The following is a 19,246-nucleotide window of genomic DNA, read 5'->3' as shown; positions in this document are numbered from 1 at the left end:
TCTCTGGCCAGGCTGTGGTTCCCTCTATGAACCCCTTAGCTGTGGGAAGTAATGTCACACTGAACCTAGTTCCCCAAAGCCCCATCACCATAGGGACCTGGACATATGAAACTACAAACATCATAATTGTCTATCCTGGTGGCAGTAGTGTGAGTAAAATGTATCAAGGCAGAATCTCATTCAACCGCTCCTCCTCAGAGCTGTCCATAAGCTCTCTCCAACTCAACGACTCAGGACGATATACTGTCCAGGGAATGGAGCCTGACCTGAACGCAGTGGTGACTTTGTCTGTCCAGGGTAAGGAACTGACATCTGCCTGTCTGTTTATCTTTCTACGATGGTAGACTCTCACACACTGGCACACACGGTCACTTGCTCGCACACATGCTCACCTGCACACCTATTCATATATTTTCTTGCACGCAGGTTCACATGCAAACATGCATGCACATCAGTGGAGGCTGCTGAGGGGAGGACAGCTCTTAATAATGGCTGGAATATAGTATAATGGAGTGAATGGAATGGTATCAAACAAACAAAAAACATGTTTTTGATACCATTCCATTTACTCCATTCCAGCCATTATTATGAGCCGTTCTCCCCTCAGCAGCCTCCACTGATGTGCATACATTCTCTATCAATGATTGATCTCTGTCACAATAATAAAAGGCAAAGTCATTTTCCTGACATGGAAAGCTAACACTTAAATGTGTCAATGTATTCTGAAACTATAGTGAAGTTGGCCTTCATAATACCTCTGAAAAGAATGAACCTGAACAGATCACAGAGTATGAGCAAATTTTACACAATACTTTGTATGTGTGTGCAAAGAGACTAAGGGCTCTACAGCGCTCACTCCTGTAACTTGGTCTCTATGAAAAGTAAATAAAATAAAATAGCATATTTTGATTAATTTCCAAAACAAGTTTTACAATGTGAAACAAAACATCAACTATATGGTTGTAATTCAGTAACACAAAAAAACACTTTCTTGAGACACATCCATCTTATCTTGACTGCCATCTACTCTCTCACCCACAGAGCCCATTTCAAACGTGACTCTGAGGGCCAATGCCATTGATCTAGTGGAATTGAACGACACTGCTATTTTCACCTGCTCCGTCTCCTCTGGCACTTCCCTCTCTTACCGCTGGCTGAATGGCAGCTCAGAGGTCACAGCCAGTGACAGAGTTTGGCTTGGTGGTGGGAACAGCACTCTCACCATAGTCAGTGTGACACGATACGATGAAGGGCCTTTCAGATGTGAGGTCAATAACGGAATCAGCAACGGCACCAGCCAGCCCATTGGCCTCAATGTTAGATGTGAGTATCAGAGTCTGCAGTACATATGAATCATACACAACAGACATGGTTTCTACCTTGTCATTGAGAGCCAGCATGCCATTCAATTATGCAATATGCCTATTTTCATCCCAAACCATTCCTCTGTGTCCACAAGATCCAGGTCATTATTTGCATGGATCATTAGTACACTGTGTTTCGTAGAGCAGGACGGAAACATATTCTAGGTAATGTTTACCCAACACATCATTGTTATTGGTTCCTCCCATAGATGGCCCAAGTAACCTCACCATGATGGTACTTCCTGAGATGACCATAGGACATACAGCCTACAATACGGGCTCTGACATCATTCTGTCCTGCTCCGCTCAGTCCAAACCCGCTGTGTCCTACAAGTGGATGTTTAATGGGGCGTTCCTCAACGAGCAAAGCCCACAGCTCAGTCTGCAGAGCACCAGGGAGAACCAGACAGGAAGTTACTCCTGCTTAGCCCACAACAATGTCACACTCCGATTCGCCACCCTGACCACAATGATAAAGATCGTGGGTGAGGCAACATTCATTGTTACGAAATGTCATATAGTTGGTAGTGAATATTTGATTATTAATGGTTATGAATACAATGTTATATAATTAGGCAATAAGGCCCGAGGAGGTGTGGTATATGTCCAATATAACACGGCTAAGGGCTGTTCTTATGCACGACGCAACGCGGAGTGCCTGGACACAGCCCTTAGCAGTGGTATATTGGCCGTATACCACAAACCCTGAGGTGCCTTATTGCTATTATAAACTGTTTACCAAAGTTATTAGAGTAGTAAAAAGCAATGTTTTGTCATACACGTGGTAAACCACGGCTTTCAGCTAATTCAGGGCTCAAACCACCCAGTTTACAATGGTCTTTTCACCAACGATCGAGTGAAGTACAACACGACAAATGACTCATCCTCTTCTTTTACTCTAGAGCCGATATCAGCAGTTGCGTTGAACAGTGATGGGAAGCCACCGATACTGGGTCAGTCGCTCACTTTGCGGTGTGAGGTGACTGGACCTGTAGACTGCATTCACTGGCTGATGAACAGCCAGCTCATCTCCCTAAACAGAACATTCTTCTCTACGGACAACAAGACAATGGTTATCAACCCAATCCAGTTTTCTGACAGTGGAGAATATCTCTGTGAGGCCTTTAATGCTGCCAGCAACCTGACCAGCATGACATACAAGCTTGTGGTGAACTGTGAGTATTACAAGAGCTAGTAATCTTTGTCTGATAAAACCAATTCAGTGGCCTTGTAGTTAGAGTGTCTGCCCTGAGATTAGAAGGTTGGGAGTTTGATCCCTGGACGAGACATACCAACGACTGTAAGAATGGGATCCAATGTGTCTTTGCTTGGCGCTCAGCATTAAGGAGATAGATTGGCGGTAAGGGCCTGTGATAGACTAACGTCCTGTCCAGGGGATGTACTTATACATCAAGCTGCAACACGCTACAGAAACAGGAGATAGGCTCCTGCTCCTATGAGGGGTATCGACCAGAGGCTAATTACTTACAAATCTTTGTCAAATTAGTCAAACCATAAGATAAACCATACTGTTAACTGTTTAACAGTTGGACCAGAGAGACCTGCTGTAACTAGTCCGGATATCGCGATGACAGGACACATCGTGACCTTCAACTGTTCGGCCTCCTCTCAGCCTCCCAGCCAGTTCAGCTGGTTCTTCAATGGCTCCCAGGTGGCAACTGGCTCAGTGTATAAGACTGGCCCACTGACCTTAGCCAGTCATGGGGAGTACACCTGTGTGGCCTTCAACAACGTCACTGGCAGAAACAGCACTGTCTCCAAGAGGCTCACCGTCATTGGTAAGACAGAAGATACATCTAAACTGTTTAACTTGTACATGGCCAATCAACATACAGTGATTGTAGTCAATATTCTTGTGATACTCTGACGTTTTCTTCACAGAACCAGTCACAATGGCCATGGTGAAAGCCATGGGATCTCAGCCAATACTGAACCAGACATTCTCTCTGACCTGTGAGACCGCTGGAACCATTTACTCCATTCACTGGATGAGGAACGGCTGGCCTCTGTATGCTGACAACAGAACAGACTTCTCTATGAACAACAATACACTGACATTCAACTATGTCCAGCGTTCTGACAATGGAGACTATAAGTGTTCTGCCTCCAACCCCCTGAGCAACATGACCAGCCCAAGCTACAGACTGATCGTCAACTGTGAGTAATTATTATGTCCCAAAACCAAACTTGAGATCTGCCAATTTAATTCTAATTTTGACCTATAATGAGGGCAAGATGGAATTTATAGTAATGGAATTGGGGTAGGTTTTGATGCCACTTCTAGCACCAATATAATGAAGCCAAGGGGATGGCTGGGTATTGCTGGGGTCAAACTAAGGCAAGCACACTAATGGCAGTTCCAATAGCTAATCTCATTCAATATCTTAATTATCTTGTGTTTCCCAGATGGTCCAGAGAGACCTGCTGTAACTAGTCCGGATATAGCGATGACAGGACACATCGTCACCTTCAACTGCTCGGCCTCCTCTCAGCCTCTCAGCCAGTTCAGCTGGTTCTTCAATGGCTCCCAGGTGGCAACTGGCTCAGTGTATAAGACTAGCCGACTGACCTTAGCCAGTCATGGGGAGTACACCTGTGTGGCCTTCAACAATGTCACTGGCAGAAATAGCACTGTCTCCAAGATGCTCACTGTTGTTGGTGAGTCAGCAACTGCTACTTAAAATCAAGGAACTAAAACATGCTTTAGTTTGTTTGTGTTCAGTTGGTTTTAGACACAGCCTAAGCGCTGTTGAACCTACAGTATAATTAGTTGGAAGTTGAGATGTAAAGTGCTGAAAAACCATTTGACCTACTTTCCACAGCACCTGTGACCATGACCATGGTGAAAGTCATTGGAGCCCAGCCAATACTGAATGAGACATTCTCTCTGACCTGTGACACCGCTGGAACCATTTACTCCATTCACTGGATGAGGAACAGCTGGCCTCTGTATGCTGACAACAGAAAACACTTTTCTATGAACAACAATACACTGACATTCAACTATGTCCAGCGTTCTGACAATGGAGACTATACGTGTTCTGCCTCCAACCCCCTGAGCAACATGACCAGCCCAAGCTACAGACTGATCGTCAACTGTGAGTAGTTATTATGTCCCAAAACCAAACTTGATATCTGCCAATTTAATTCTAAGTTTGACCTATAATGAGGGCAAGATGGAATTTATAGTAATGGAATTGGGGTAGGTTTTGATGCCACTTCTGGCACCAATATAATGATGCCAAGGGGATGGCTGGGTATTGCTGGGGTCAAACTAAGGCAAGCGCACTAATGGCAGTTCCAATAGCTAATCTCATTCAATATCTTCATTATCTTGTGTTTCCCAGATGGTCCAGAGAGACCTGTTATCATCAGTCCGGATATAGCGATGACAGGACACATCGTCACTTTCAACTGCTCGGCCTCCTCTCAGCCTCCCAGCCAGTTCAGCTGGTTCTTCAATGGCTCCCAGGTGGCAACCGGCTCAGTGTATAAGACTGGCCCACTGACCTTAGCCAGTCATGGGAAGTACACCTGTGTGGCCTTCAACAATGTCACTGGCAGAAATAGCACTGTCTCCAAGATGCTCACTGTTGTTGGTGAGTCAGCAACTGCTACTTAAAATCAAGGAACTAAAACATGCTTTAGTTTGTTTGTGTTCAGTTGGTTTTAGACACAGCCTAAGCGCTGTTGAACCTATAATTAGTTGGAAGTTGAGATAAAAAGTGCTGAAAAACCATTTGACCTACTTTCCACAGCACCTGTGACCATGACCATGGTGAAAGTCATTGGAGCCCAGCCAATACTGAATGAGACATTCTCTCTGACCTGTGACACCGCTGGAACCATTAACTCCATTCAATGGATGAGGAACGGCTGGCCTCTGTATGCTGACAACAGAACAGACTTCTCTATGAACAACAATACACTGACATTCAACTCTGTCCAGCATTCTGACAACGGAGACTATCAGTGTTCTGCCTACAACCCACTCAGCAACATGACCAGCCCAAACTACAGACTGATCGTCAACTGTGAGTACACTCTTAGAAAAAAAGGTTCCAAATGGGTTCTGTGGCTGTCCCCGTAGGAGAACCCTTTTTGGTTCCAGGTAGAACCCTTTCGGGTTCTATGTATAACCCTCTGTGGAAAGGGTTCTACATGGAACCCGAAACACTTCTACCTGGAACTAAAAGGGGTTCTTCAAAGGATTCTCCTATGGGGACAGCCAAATAACCCTTTTTTGGTTCTAGGTAACACCTTTCTTTCTAAGAGTGTAGCTAACAAGTGCTATAAAGTTAAACTTTAACCCATGGCTTAAGGTGGAATCTTTGAAAACTTCCATTATAAATATTGTAGTAGTCAATGTACAGGTTTCGATCCCACCTCTAACACTATTAACATATTTTGATGACCTTTGACCTTCTGCCCAATGACCCGTATTGAGTAACAGTCAGATGTTGGGTCTAACTGATTGTCTTTTGTATTATAGATGGACCAGAGATGCCTGTTATAACAGGACCAGCATTAGGAGAAACAGGACACAGCGTGACCTTCAACTGCTCGGCCTCCTCTCAGCCTCTCAGCCAGTTCAGCTGGTTCTTCAATGGTTCCCAGGTGGCAACTGGCTCAGTGTATAAGACTGGCCCACTGACCTTAGCCAGTCATGGGAAGTACACCTGTGTGGCCTTCAACAACATCACTGGCAGAAACAGCACTGTCTCCAAGATGCTCACTGTTGTTGGTGAGTCAGACTGTAGATTATTTGCTTTGTTGTGTTCATTTACAATCTGATAAGAATAACAATAACATACTTAGCATACAAAAGAGCCCAAACATTTCACATTTTTACTCAGTGAAGATGTACAGCTGAATACATCCATTCAATACAGTGCAGTGTCCACTTATACCCTTAGCTCTTACCCCCTCCTTCCACAAAGATGTACTTTTCCATCACCCAGGATTTATCTGTGCTCCTCCATGCCTATCACAGACTTCTCATCAGTCAGGAGAGGCCTTGGGAGTATACATTCCTGCAGTCCACTGCATTCCACTAAATAATTACACTTCTCATACACAGAGTTTGAACCTAACACTACTTTCAATCTATAAACACATAAAAAAAATATATTCATACTAAGGGGATAGAATGATATAAAACAGGAAATATATAAAACAGTAATATAAACAGTAATTTACAATCTATCTGTCACAAACGAGGCTCTCGCTGTTCCTCCTGCTCACCACCAGAGGGAACCCTCTCCTGAGTATTAAACCCCTGAACTTCATTTCCCACATACCTGGCTCTGATTACCGTTGCACCTGACTCCCATCAGTAGACTATTTAGGTGCTCTCTAACTCTCTCTCTTTGCGAAGTCTTGTTAGCCCTGGTGATCATTGCTGTGCGTTTTTAGCCTGTGTCTGTCTACCCGTGGATTTACTCTGGACTGTTTTTCCCTCCTTGATTGTTTGCTGTCTGCCTTGGACTATATTCTTTACTGGACTGATTGTTGTAGCTTGCTGCCTGCACTGACCTTATGCCTGTACCTGGATTACGAGTTGCCTTATCCCTACTGTTGTGTCTGCTGGCGATTGACCCTGTTTGTACGACCAAGATTGTAATAAAACTGCAAATGGATCCTCACTCTCCTGGAGCGTCATTACAGAAGACTTCGCCAACACACGATCCAGCAGCTCTGGTTCAGATGTCCACGGAGATCTCCACTCAAGCTAACCAACTCGCCATTCATCAACAGCAGCTAACCCATTTAACTACAGTAACAGAGGAACTCGTCAGGACGCTACAGAGGTTGCCGGGTGTCGCTAACGAACCCAGCCCCTCCTCAACCGAACGCGAGTGTGGGCGCTTCTCCACCACCGTCACTCACAGTTAACCCACGTCTGGCTCTCCCTGATAAATTCGACGGCAACCCAACTAAAAGTAAGGGATTTCTACTGCAATGTTCATTATTCATTGATCAACAACCAGCGATGTATGTCACCGATGCCAGCAAGATTTCCTTGGTATGCTCACTCCTCACTGACAAGGCGTTAGAGTGGGTGACGGCGGTTTGGAGAGAGGATGGCACTGCTTTCCCATCGTTTGGTACCTTTCTTCAACGCTTCCGGGAAATATTTGAACACCCGGAGGGAGGTATGAGAGCTGATGACCGACTACTGGCGTTGAGCCAGGGCAGGAATACCGCAGCAGAATATGCTTTGACATTTCGCACTCTAGCAGCTCAAACCGACTGGGTGGAGAGCACACTTAAACTGCTCTTTCGCAAGGGACTCAGCTTGGAGTTGCAATCCGAACTGGCCTGCCGAGATGAAGGGAGATCGCTGAATCAATTCATCGAACTAACCATTCAGATTGACAATCTGATTCGTTCACGTCGTCCACTCAGAACGGTACCCACCAGCACACAATACCCGGTCACTCTGTCTCAAACTGAACCCATGCAGCTCGGATATACTCACCTGACTCCGGAAGAACGAGAACGCCGCATACGTCAACATCTCTGCCTCTATTGTGGTCAACCGGGCCATCTGAGGGCGTTTTGCCCCACCAGACCACCTCCTCGTAATCCCTCTTCGGTGAGTCCTTGTGTTCAAGCACATCACTCCAGTTCTTGCATCAAAGTACCTATAGTATTATCTCTAGAGGGCAATCAGATATCCACATCAGCTCTATTAGACTCAGGAGCAGCCGGGAACTTTATGTCTCACGAGTTTGCCCAACAACAACAACTCCCATTAATCTCCTGTAACTCTCAATTGGCAGTGGAGGCGCTAGATGGACGGCCTCTCGGCGATGGGAGGGTCCTGCACACCACCGTGGACCTTCAACTACAGACCGGTACCCTTCACACTGAGGTAATTCGTTTCTACGTCATTTCATCACCTCATAACCCGGGTTATTCTTGGACTCCCCTGGCTCGCCAACATAATCCCCTCATCTCATGGAGGGAGGGTCGTATCATCGAATGGGACCCGTCATGTCACTCCAAATGCTTAACTGGCAGCCCTTCACTCTCCATTCAGACCGTCACGCTAAAGGACGAGCCGGTCCTTTTCCCCCACTCTTCCCATTGAATACTCTGACCTCATCGAAGCTTTTAGCAAGACCAAGGCGATGGAACTCCCTTCCCACCGATCAAGCGACTGTTCCATCGAACTATTACCAGGCACAACACCACCTAAGGGCCGAATCTTCCCTCTATCACAACCCGAATCGGAAGCCATGAACAACTACATCGAGGAGGAACTTTCGAAGGGGTTCATTAGAACGTCGACATCACCTGCAGCCTCTGGCTTCTTCTTTGTTAAAAAGAAAGACGGTGGCCTACGCCCTTGTATCGACTACCGGGGTCTCAACGACATCACCGTCAAGTTTCGATATCCTTTACCGCTGGTACCAGCTGCCCTAGAACAACTCCGCAAAGCCAAGTACTTCTCCAAACTGGACCTCCGCAGCGCCTACAATCTCATTCGCATCCGGGACGGTGATGAATGGAAGACAGCCTTCTCTACCAGCACTGGGCACTATGAGTATTTGGTTATGCCTTTCGGGCTGTCCAATAGTCCGTCCGTATTTCAGTCGTTTATCAATGACGTCTTTCGGGACATGCTTAATCGTTGGGTAATTGTTTACATCGATGACATTCTCGTCTATTCCAACACCTACGAGGAACACGTGCAACACGTGAGAACAGTATTACAACGACTCATTGATCACCAATTATACGCCAAAGCAGAGAAGTGCGAATTTCACCAGACTTCCACGTCTTTCTTGGGCTACATCATCAGCCAGGAAGGAGTCGCCATGGACGAGAAGAAGGTCAAGGCCGTTTCTAGACTGGCCACTGCCAGTAACCTTAAAGGAGTTACAACGCTTCTTGGGATTTGCTAACTTCTACCGACGCTTCATCAGGAATTTCAGCTCGGTAGCCTCTCCCTTAACCTCTATGACTAAGAGAAATGCACGACACCTCACCTGGTCAACTACAGCACAGGAGGCTTTCGCAGAACTCAAGTCACGTTTCACATCGGCCCCCCATCCTCCACCACCCTAATCCTGGAAATCCCGTTTACAGTTGAGGTGGACGCTTCTAATACGGGCATTGGAGCCATCCTCTCACAGCGGCACGGATCCCCACTCAAGCTCTATCCGTGCGCCTATTACTCCCGCAGAACTTAGTCCAGCCGAACAGAACTACGACGTCGGTAACCGAGAACTGTTGGCCATGAAAGCAGCTATGGAGGAGTGGCGTCATTGGCTGGAGGGAGCTAAACACCCGTTTGTGATTCTAACTGACCACAAGAATCTGGAATACTTGCGATCTGCCAAGAGACTGAATCCCAGACAAGCGAGGTGGGCTCTCTTCTTTACACGATTTGACTTCACCGTTACCTATCGTCCCGGTTCAAAGAACACCAAAGCAGACGCATTGTCACGCCAACACGACGGTGTAGTTCCCACTGAATCCAAGGAAACCCTGCTTCCTGAGTCATTAATCGTGGCCCCTATTCAGTGGGACATCATGACAGAGCTCACCCAGGCCAATTCACAAAGACCCCTCCTCCCGAATGCCCCCTAACAAAACTTTTGTACCTCAAGATCTCTGTCAGAAAGTGCTACAGCAAGTTCACTCCGTACTCAGCTCCGGTCATCCTGGAATCGCTGCCACTGTTCACCTGCTTCAGAACAGCTTTTGTGGCCAACCTTGCGGGCAGACACAATAAAATTCATTAACGAATGCACCACCTGTAACACAAGCAAACATCTCAGACAACTACCATCGGGCCTACTGCAACCACTGCCAGTTCCCACCCGACCATGGTCCCATCTTGCCATAGACTTTATTACCGATCTTCCCAAGTCCAATGGGAACACCACAATACTCACTGTCATAGATCGCTTCTCCAAGGCCTGCCGGTTGATTCCACTTCCCAAATTGCCTACTGCATTGGAAACAGCCGAACTCATGTGCAACCTTGTGTTTCGCTTCTATGGCCTGCCTGAGGACATCGTGTCGGATCGGGGGCCCCAATTCACATCCAGAGTATGGTCAGCATTCTTCCAACAACTCAACATCAACATTAGCCTCACGTCAGGATATCACCCACAATCTAATGGTCAGACAGAACGCCTCAATCAGGAAGTCACCCGGTTTCTCAGAACCTACTGTCATCAGAACCAAGCAGATTGGAGTCGATTCCTCATGTGGGCGGAGTATGCACAGAACTCACTCCAGAAACCCTCCACCGGTCTAACTCCATTCCAATGTGTAATGGGCTTCCAACCTCCCCTATTTCCATGGTCAGGGGAACCCACCGAGGTACCCTCTGTCAACGACTGGCTCCAGAGAAGCGAGGACATCTGGAGTCAGGCTCACACCCACCTGCTACGTGCTGTCAGGAGACAGAAGTTGCAGGCCAATCGTCACCGTCGCCCCAATCCCGAATATACTCCAGGTCAATGGGTCTGGCTATCCACTCGAGACCCTACGCCTCAGACTTCCTTGCAAGAAACTCAGTCCCAGGTATGTAGGTCCCTTCCAAATTGTTAAACAGATTACACCAGTTTCCTTCCGTTTGGCATTACCCTCTAATTATCGTATCTCTCCCACTTTTCATGTATCACTTCTCAAACCCGCTGGTGGTCCGAGAGCGGAGGAGGAGGAGCAGACCAGTGATCAGGGCCCCCCACCTATCTTGGTGGACGGCGAGGAGGCATATCAGGTTCGAGATCTACTCGATTCCAGACGCCGGGGCAGGCTCCTCCAATATCTGGTGGATTGGGAGGGGTACGGACCGGAAGAGCGATCCTGGGTTAATACAGAGGACATACTCGACCCCGCACTCATGACTGAGTTCCATAGGACGCACCCGGAGAAACCGGCCCCCGACCTCGAGGAAGACCCCGGCGTCGTTCGCCTTTTCGCGTCAGGAGCCGCTCGCAGGGGGGCTCTGTCACAAACGAGGCTCTCGCTGTTCCTCCTGCTCACCACCAGAGGGAACCCTCTCCTGAGTATTAAACCCCTGAACTTCATTTCCCACATACCTGGCTCTGATTACCGTTGCACCTGACTCCCATCAGTAGACTATTTAGGTGCTCTCTAACTCTCTCTCTTTGCGAAGTCTTGTTAGCCCTGGTGATCATTGCTGTGCGTTTCGCCTGTGTCTGTCTACCCATGGATTTACTCTGGACTGTTTTTCCCTCCTTGATTGTTTGCTGTCTGCCTTGGACTATATTCTTTACTGGACTGATTGTTGTAGCTTGCTGCCTGCACTGACCTTATGCCTGTACCTGGATTACGAGTTGCCTTATCCCTACTGTTGTGTCTGCTGGCGATTGACCCTGTTTGTACGACCAAGATTGTAATAAAACTGCAAATGGATCCTCACTCTCCTGGAGCGTCATTACACTATCAGATCGTACAACCATTTGTTTTATATGTACATGTTTTATATATCCAACAATTGCATCACTGGAACTAAACATTTTATCAAATGACAAATCTTGATACTGTACATAAAGCAATACACATCCTCTCTCCTCACAGAGGCTATAAAGTCAGTGATGGTGAAACAAAGCAAAATACCGATAGCATCTGACAACCTAACCCTGACCTGTGATGTCACCGGGCGCTATGACACAATCTACTGGATGAAGGACAACCTGCCTCTGATCCTGAACAACACCTTGAACTCTGACATCACCATCTCCAACAACTCTCTGCACTTCAGTCCAGTCAAGGTGTCTAATGATGGAAACTATCAGTGCGTCGCCACCAACCTCCTTCGTCCACACACCAGCCCTAAATACCAGCTATTAGTGAACTGTAAGTACTGCCATTTTAATCTGTTGGTAAAATATTTTAAAAGATAAAAATGGTACGTTAAATAATGTAGAAACTGTCAGAAACCCACCACTGTTATGATGGTTAGTGCTATCCAGGATACTTGGGATGTCCCTAGCCTAAACCCTAACCTTAACCCCTACCCTTACCTTAACCCTTACCTAGCCCTAACCTTAACCCTTACCTTAACTGTTTTAAATTTCAACTTCAATGGGGTGACGTAAGAGTTGAATGTCCCAAGTACCCCGTTTAGACATTTTTCCCTGTTAATGCCCCCCTAAACCTCTTTCTGTAGATGGCCCTCTGAGTGTGGACATCTCTGGCCCAGTCTCAGTGGTGATTGGCTCAGTAATCACAGCCACGCTGAAGTGCTCTGCCAACTCCCAGCCAACCAGTGAATACGGGTGGAAATTCAACAACCAATCAGTGCTGGGGACTGGTCCTTTGATAGCTGTTGTCGCCTCCTTGGAGAATGCAGGGAACTACACTTGTGTGGCCAAGAACCCTGTGACCAACATCTCAATGTCCAAAACCATCAGTCTGGATGTCACTGGTAAGTGGGTCGGCTGTTGTAGTAAGACCTAGGTGGAATGTACTGAGTAATCAAATGTCACAAAGTTGTTTTTATTATGTTGAAACTTGGTATTTAATATTGGCATACTTGTTTGTGCAAGGATCATTTTCATGCATCAGGGAAAATGCAAGAAAGACATATGCTGAACTGGGGGGTACAGACAGGAATCAAGAATATTACAATTTAAAGAAAGTTCCTCACTCATTCTATTTGCCCTCCTCCTCTCTCATTCTCTTTGTACCCCTCCTCTCCCATTCTCTTTGTACCCCTCCTCTCCCATTCTCTTTGTACCCCTCCTCTCCCATTCTCTTTGCCCCCCTCCTCTCCCATTCTCTTTGTACCCCTCCTCTCCAATCCTCTTTGTCTCCTTTCTCTCCCAGGCCACTCTCCTGCCCCTCCATTCCAGTCCAGAGTTGGTCTGATGCTGATGGCCCTGCTAGCTCTCTCTCTCTGCTTCTGATCAACCACTGAGACCACCACAGTATGCACACTGCATGTCTGTCTGCTGGCTGGGAGCCAATCACTCCCTTCCCTCTACCCTCACTGACCTGAGAAAGGACTGGATAGGAATAAGTGGTATTGTCGATATTATGATTGCCCCATCTTGCCACCATAGGGCTGGGTTTAGTATGCTCAGCTCCTTTCCAATGTTTTTAGGTTGTGAGGAGAGAGTCAACAAGAGGTCAGAAGGGAGGGGTCTATCCTCTTAGAATAGAACCCACCTCTACAATGTGTTTTTATGTCAATCATCTCTATTAACTGATATTCCTTTTAAAAACAACAATCTTGAAAACTGGTCTTCATCATGGTAATTTAAAAAAATAAGTCATTTAGCAGACGCTCTTATCCAGAGCGACTTACAGGAGCAATTAGGGTTAAGTGCCTTGTAATTGAAGGGGCAAACGTCCACTGCTCAGCTGCACTGCCTATTTCTGTTTCTAATTCATTGTTCTTAGATATTTCCTACCCTTGTGACTGTGACTGTTGCCCTGGAGTCCATTCACTGAGTCCCTTTCTGTGTTGTTCTGTGTTTGATCATGTATGTAAGTACAAATTCAGGTATTTAGCTTATAAATACCTTAGAGGTAAAACGTTTCAAACGATAATACATTTAACTGGTGTTTATGTAAAACATGGCTTGTTTTTGCACCTATTTAATGTATAAGCTTGTAAATCCTCGGAGGAGATGCAGGCTTGTACTGTTGTCTTATGTTTATATTTCCTCTTCATTAATTATTGTCTTAAATAAAGTGTTGTCTTTTCACACCTGTCCTACTGAATGGTGCAATCTTGGGTGATTTCTTTATCGGCAAAATCGCTGTGAAGAAATGTGGATTTAATGAAGTAGCAACAGAAGGATTTAGAGTGGCACAATACACGCAAAAGGAAGTATGGAATCTAATGATAAAATGCTAAAATAATACCTTGGAAATCACTCCACACACATAGTGAAACTTGTTATAAAAACATGTATTACAAATGAGTATAATTATATAATAAATGTTTATTAAAAAAGGAGTCATGGTTCTTGAGAGAGCAATATGAGATTACAAAACATGGTTTCAAGGTTTATAAAGTAATTAAAGATCAACTCTTTAAATTGGAATACTCATTAAGTTTTTGCCTTGGTCACCCTTTAACCTCTCTACCCTTTCCATGATCTTCTGGCATTTCCAATGATTCTTGAATCCTTTCCTTAAGCACATTGCCACAACTGGATTGTGCATAGGTTGGAGAGGATGGGAGAGAGATACACAGATTAGTGACTTTGGAAGAGTCCACTGTAACAAGTATTTTAGTAACTCTTCAATGTACTGCTGTTTCACTGTAACAAGTATTTTAGTAACTCTTCAATGTACTGCTGTTAGTGTTACAGAAACACAGGGCTACTCACAGGCCTTCCTGGGCTTGCGGTAGGATTTGGCAGAGTCCTGGCAGAGGCAGCTTCCACTCAAACCCTCTCTCTGCCAACTATTTGCCATCCAAAAACATTACTATCATTGCCTGTCAGAAACAGACTGACAAGCAGTCTAGGATTGTATCCACTTACAAAAATCACAAATTACTGTATATCCTTAAAATATACATACTGGACAAATAGCAATTACTTCCTAATTGTCACGACCTCGCCCGAGGCTGCCTCCCCTCCTTGTTCGGGCAGGCTTCGGCGTTTGTCGTCACCAGAGTACTAACCACTCCCGCCCCAATCATCATCACAATTGTCTTGTCTTGTTATCACACACACCTTGTTCTAATCCCCTAATTAGTCAGTGTATAAGTGTTCCATCTGCCTCCTTGTCCTTGTGGGTGATTGTTTATTGTGGTGGTTAGTGAAGCTCGGTGGAGCGCGTGTATTTTGTATCGACGGGAGTATTTCCCGTGTGCCTTGTATTTTCCAGTGCACCTGTTTTGTGCCTTGGAGTGTGTTTGACGCATTTCTGCATAACCCTGTATTTTTGTGGATTAAAGCCTGTTATTCCGTGATTTACCCTCCTGCGCCTCATCACACCTCATCACACTAATCACTCACCCTTACAGTCACACAGTCTGTCATGGTGTCTGGGGAGGTTGATCTGGTCTCCAACTCTCCCTAGGTCCTCCACTGTAGCTGCACTGACACCTGAACGTTGTACATCAGTTTCAGGAATCCCTTGGTAGAGAGGATAATCAGAATGGATATGTATGTATGATGGATATTTTTGCATGATGGATATGTCTGTATGACGGATATTTCTGCATGATGGATATGTCTGTATGACGGATATTTCTGTATGATGGATATGTCTGTATGACATATTTCTGTATGATGGATATGTACAGTGCATTCGGAAAGTATTCTGACCCCTTGATTTTTCCACATTTTGTTACGTTAAAGCCTTATTCTAAAATTGATGAAATAATTTTTTCCCCCTCATCAATCTAGACACTATACCCCAAAATGACAAAGCAAAAACTGCTTTTTATAATTTTTTGCAAATGTATAAATAAAATAAAACTGAAATATGAAATGTACATAAGTATTCAGACCCTTTATTCATTACTTTGTTGAAACACCTTTGGCAGCGATTACAGCATCGAGTCTTCTTGGGTATGACGCTACAAGCTTGGCACACCTGGATTTGGGGAGTTTCTCCCATTCTTCTCTGCAGATCCTCTCAAGCTCTGTCAGGTTGGATGGGGAGCGTCGCTGCACAGCTATTTTTAGGTCTCCCCAGAGATGTTAGATCGGGTTCAAGTCCGGGCTCTGGCTGGGCTACTCAAGGACATTCAGAGACTTGTCCGAAGCCACTCCTGCCTTGTCTTGGCATTCAGGCCAAAGAGTTCAATCCTGTATTCATCAGACCAGAGAATCTTGTATTTCATGGTATGAGAGTCCTTTATGTGCCCTTTGGCAAACTCCAAGCGTGCTGTCATGTGCCTTATACTGAGGAGTGGCTTCCGTCTGGCCGCTATACCATAAAGGCCTGATTGGTGGTGCTGCAGAGATGGTTGTCCTTCTGGAAGGTTCTCCCATCTCCACAGAGGAACTCTGGAGCTCTGTCAGAGTGACCATCAGGTTCTTGGTCACCTCCCTGACCAAGGCCCTTCTCCCCCGATTGCTCAGTTTGGCCGGGCAGCCAGCTCTAGGAAGAGTCTTGGTGGTTCCAAACTTCTTCCATTTAAGAATGATGGAGGCCACTGTTTTCTTGGGGACCTTCAATGCTGCAGACATTTGCTGGTACCCTTCCCCAGATATGTGCCTCGACACAATCCTGTCTTGGAGCTCTACGGACAATTCTTTCGACCTCATGGCTTGTTTTTGGTTCTGACATGCACTGTCAACTGTGGGACCTTGTATACACAGGTGTGTGCCTTTATAAACCATGTCCAATCAATTGAAATTACCACAGGTGGACTCCAATCAAGTTGTAGAAACATCTCAAGGATGATCAATGGAAACAAGATGCACCTGAGCTCAATTTCTAGTCTCATAGCAAAGGGTCTGAATACTTATGTAAATAAGGGATCTGTTTTATAATTTTTAATACATTTGCAGACATTTCTAAAAACCTGTTTTTGCTTTGTCATTATGGGGTATTGTGTGTAGATTGATGATTAAAAAAAATATTTATTCAATTTTAGAATAAGGCTGTAATGTAACAAAATGTGGAAAAAGTCAAGTGGTCTGAATAATTTCCGAATGCACTGTATGTACGATGGATATTTCTGTATGATGGGATGTGTCTGGATGATGGACATTTCTGTATGATGGATATGTCTGTATGATGAATGTCTGTATGATGGAAATGTCTGTATGATGGATAGGTCTGTATGACGGATATGTCTGTCTGTATGAGTGGTCTGTCTGTATGAGTGGTCTGTATGAGTAGTCTCCCGAGTGGCACAGTGGTCTAAGGCACTGCATCGCAGTGCAAGCTGTGCCACTAGAGATCCTGGTTCGAATCCAGGCTCTGTCGTAGCCGGCCGCGACCGGGAGACCCATGGGGCGGCGCGCACAATTGGCCCAGCGTCGTCCAGGGTAGGGGAGGGATTTGGCCGGCAGGGGATGTAGCTCAGTTGGTAGAGCATGGCGTTTGCAACGCCAGGGTTGTGGGTTCGATAAAATAATGTATGCACTAACTGTAAGTCGCTCTGGATAAGAGCGTCTGCTAAATGACTAAAATGTAAAAAAATGTAATGATGGATGTCTGTGTGCAACTGCTATGAGATGGCTATGTCTGTCTGCAACGCTTCATGAAACGCTCAAAACATCAGAAAGAAACTATCAAATTCATATGTCAATTTGTCTACAAGTATTCCTATGAGTTAAGAGCTAAATGTAGTGCTTTCACAGACACCTCAAATCATGCACACCAGTAGCAGCTTTATTAAGTGTAACCTGCTTTAACTCACTGTACATGATAAAGCCAAATACATTCAACAGTAAATCAAACAGAATGTTCAATACTTTACCTTGACCGGTGAATGCCAATACACAGAACAGCAAAAGCATCATAAATCCCATTCCTATGTCCACACTATCCTTGTGAATGTGCAATATAACCTCTGCAGCTACTACTGAATGAACAACTAAACACTGCAGTAACTTCAGCCCTTTATATAGACGTGTGTCTCAGTCTGAGATGAAATGGGCCATGTTGTATGAAGCGTGTCCCCCTACCAACACTCACACCTGCCTTGTGGCTTGTAGTGTTATATATGCCAAGCGTTTTGGAAAGAGTGGACGTTGGCCAAAACAACACCTCATAGTGTTAAAGATGAGTGAAGTAGGCCTAACAGGTGGATGAGGGCCCTTCATGACACTGACATGTGATAGTGTCTATGGCAAAACACTCTTCTGCCTTCATAGCTTATGTTCAATAAATATACTTTCTTTCAGAGCAAACTCACAAATAACGTTAATTAAATAGAATGTTCACCTGGAGAAGGCCGCTTGAAAGTGTGATTGTGTTTCCTTGGCAAACATTAAGACAATGATCAAATATTCCTCTAGCAAAACAATTAGGAAATAAAAGCGTAATTGATCTGATAGGTCAGTATGCTGCCCAGATCATCATTCAAGCGATTAGAGCAAACTAAATGCCAGTTTATTTGTGAAAAAGGGTTAGAAATTATATTTGCACTGAGTCAAATCTCACATTGACTATCACAGAACATGAACATTCTTTCACGGCATAACGGTTTGGTACTTGCTGGATTCCATTAATCAGTCATGGTATTGTGCTCCACACCACTATGTTGGATTGGCTGGTTCATTCACCCCCACGTCGATGATATCTCTGAAAATGTGGCCCTCTGTAGCTCAATTGGTAGAGCATGGCGCTTGTAACGCCATGGTAGTGGGTTCGATCCCCGGGACCACCCATACGTAAAAATGTATGCGCACATGACTGTAAGTCGCTTTGCATAAAAGCGTCTGCTAAATGACATATTATTATTTATTATTATAAAATCAACTTAAAAACAGATATTTACACTTGGTCTCTTGGTCTTCCGTTTTCGGGCATGTTAGAAGCTGTAAGGTGGAACTGGTAAACAAATACTTCTTGACAACTGACACTGCCAACTAACCATATGAAAGAGTGGGTCCAACGTCTTATCACAGTACTGTGTGTCACTAGACAGCTCTCTATTTGTGGTTCTCTGCTCAGGCATAACTCAACACGTACAGGTACAGTATCTTGGATGTGCTCACAACATCACATGCAGGTATAAAACTGTTTGGTCATCACAATCCAATAAACCTCTCCATTGTTGTGTTCCATGTGTACTCTCGCTGCACCCTTTAGTTTGAGTACATTAAGCAATCAAAACACACTCACTGGAACACACACACTGGATGTTTTGACAAGCTACAGCTAAAGGTCAATTATGTTATTATTTTGGTTTTAAAACTTTTCTTTGCAGAGCCATCGTGCAG

General features: G+C 45.1%; 2 protein-coding genes across 2 annotated transcripts; both read left to right on the top strand.

Moving 5' to 3' along the window:
- Positions 1-254: 254 nt before the first annotated feature.
- On the top strand, positions 255-2,559 carry LOC123482078 (carcinoembryonic antigen-related cell adhesion molecule 1-like). The gene is made up of 4 exons (XM_045208332.1): positions 255-297; positions 1,042-1,323; positions 1,574-1,849; positions 2,267-2,559. The coding sequence occupies exons 1-4, from the start codon at positions 255-257 to the stop codon at positions 2,557-2,559; spliced, it is 894 nt and encodes a 297-aa protein (XP_045064267.1).
- Positions 2,560-4,449: 1,890 nt separating this feature from the next.
- LOC123482077 (carcinoembryonic antigen-related cell adhesion molecule 5-like) lies at positions 4,450-13,622 on the top strand. Its single transcript, XM_045208331.1, has 7 exons — positions 4,450-4,483; positions 4,733-4,984; positions 5,144-5,419; positions 5,878-6,129; positions 11,955-12,233; positions 12,547-12,804; positions 13,206-13,622. Exons 1-7 carry the CDS (start codon positions 4,450-4,452, stop codon positions 13,283-13,285), a joined length of 1,431 nt encoding a protein of 476 aa, XP_045064266.1. The 3' UTR covers positions 13,286-13,622.
- The last annotated feature ends 5,624 nt before the right edge of the window (positions 13,623-19,246 follow it).

The sequence above is a fragment of the Coregonus clupeaformis genome, chromosome 28, assembly GCF_020615455.1.
Source record: "Coregonus clupeaformis isolate EN_2021a chromosome 28, ASM2061545v1, whole genome shotgun sequence".
Lineage (NCBI taxonomy): Eukaryota > Metazoa > Chordata > Actinopteri > Salmoniformes > Salmonidae > Coregonus > Coregonus clupeaformis.
The sequence above is the reverse complement of the archived record's forward strand: the minus strand, read 5'-3'. Positions and strand labels throughout refer to the sequence as shown.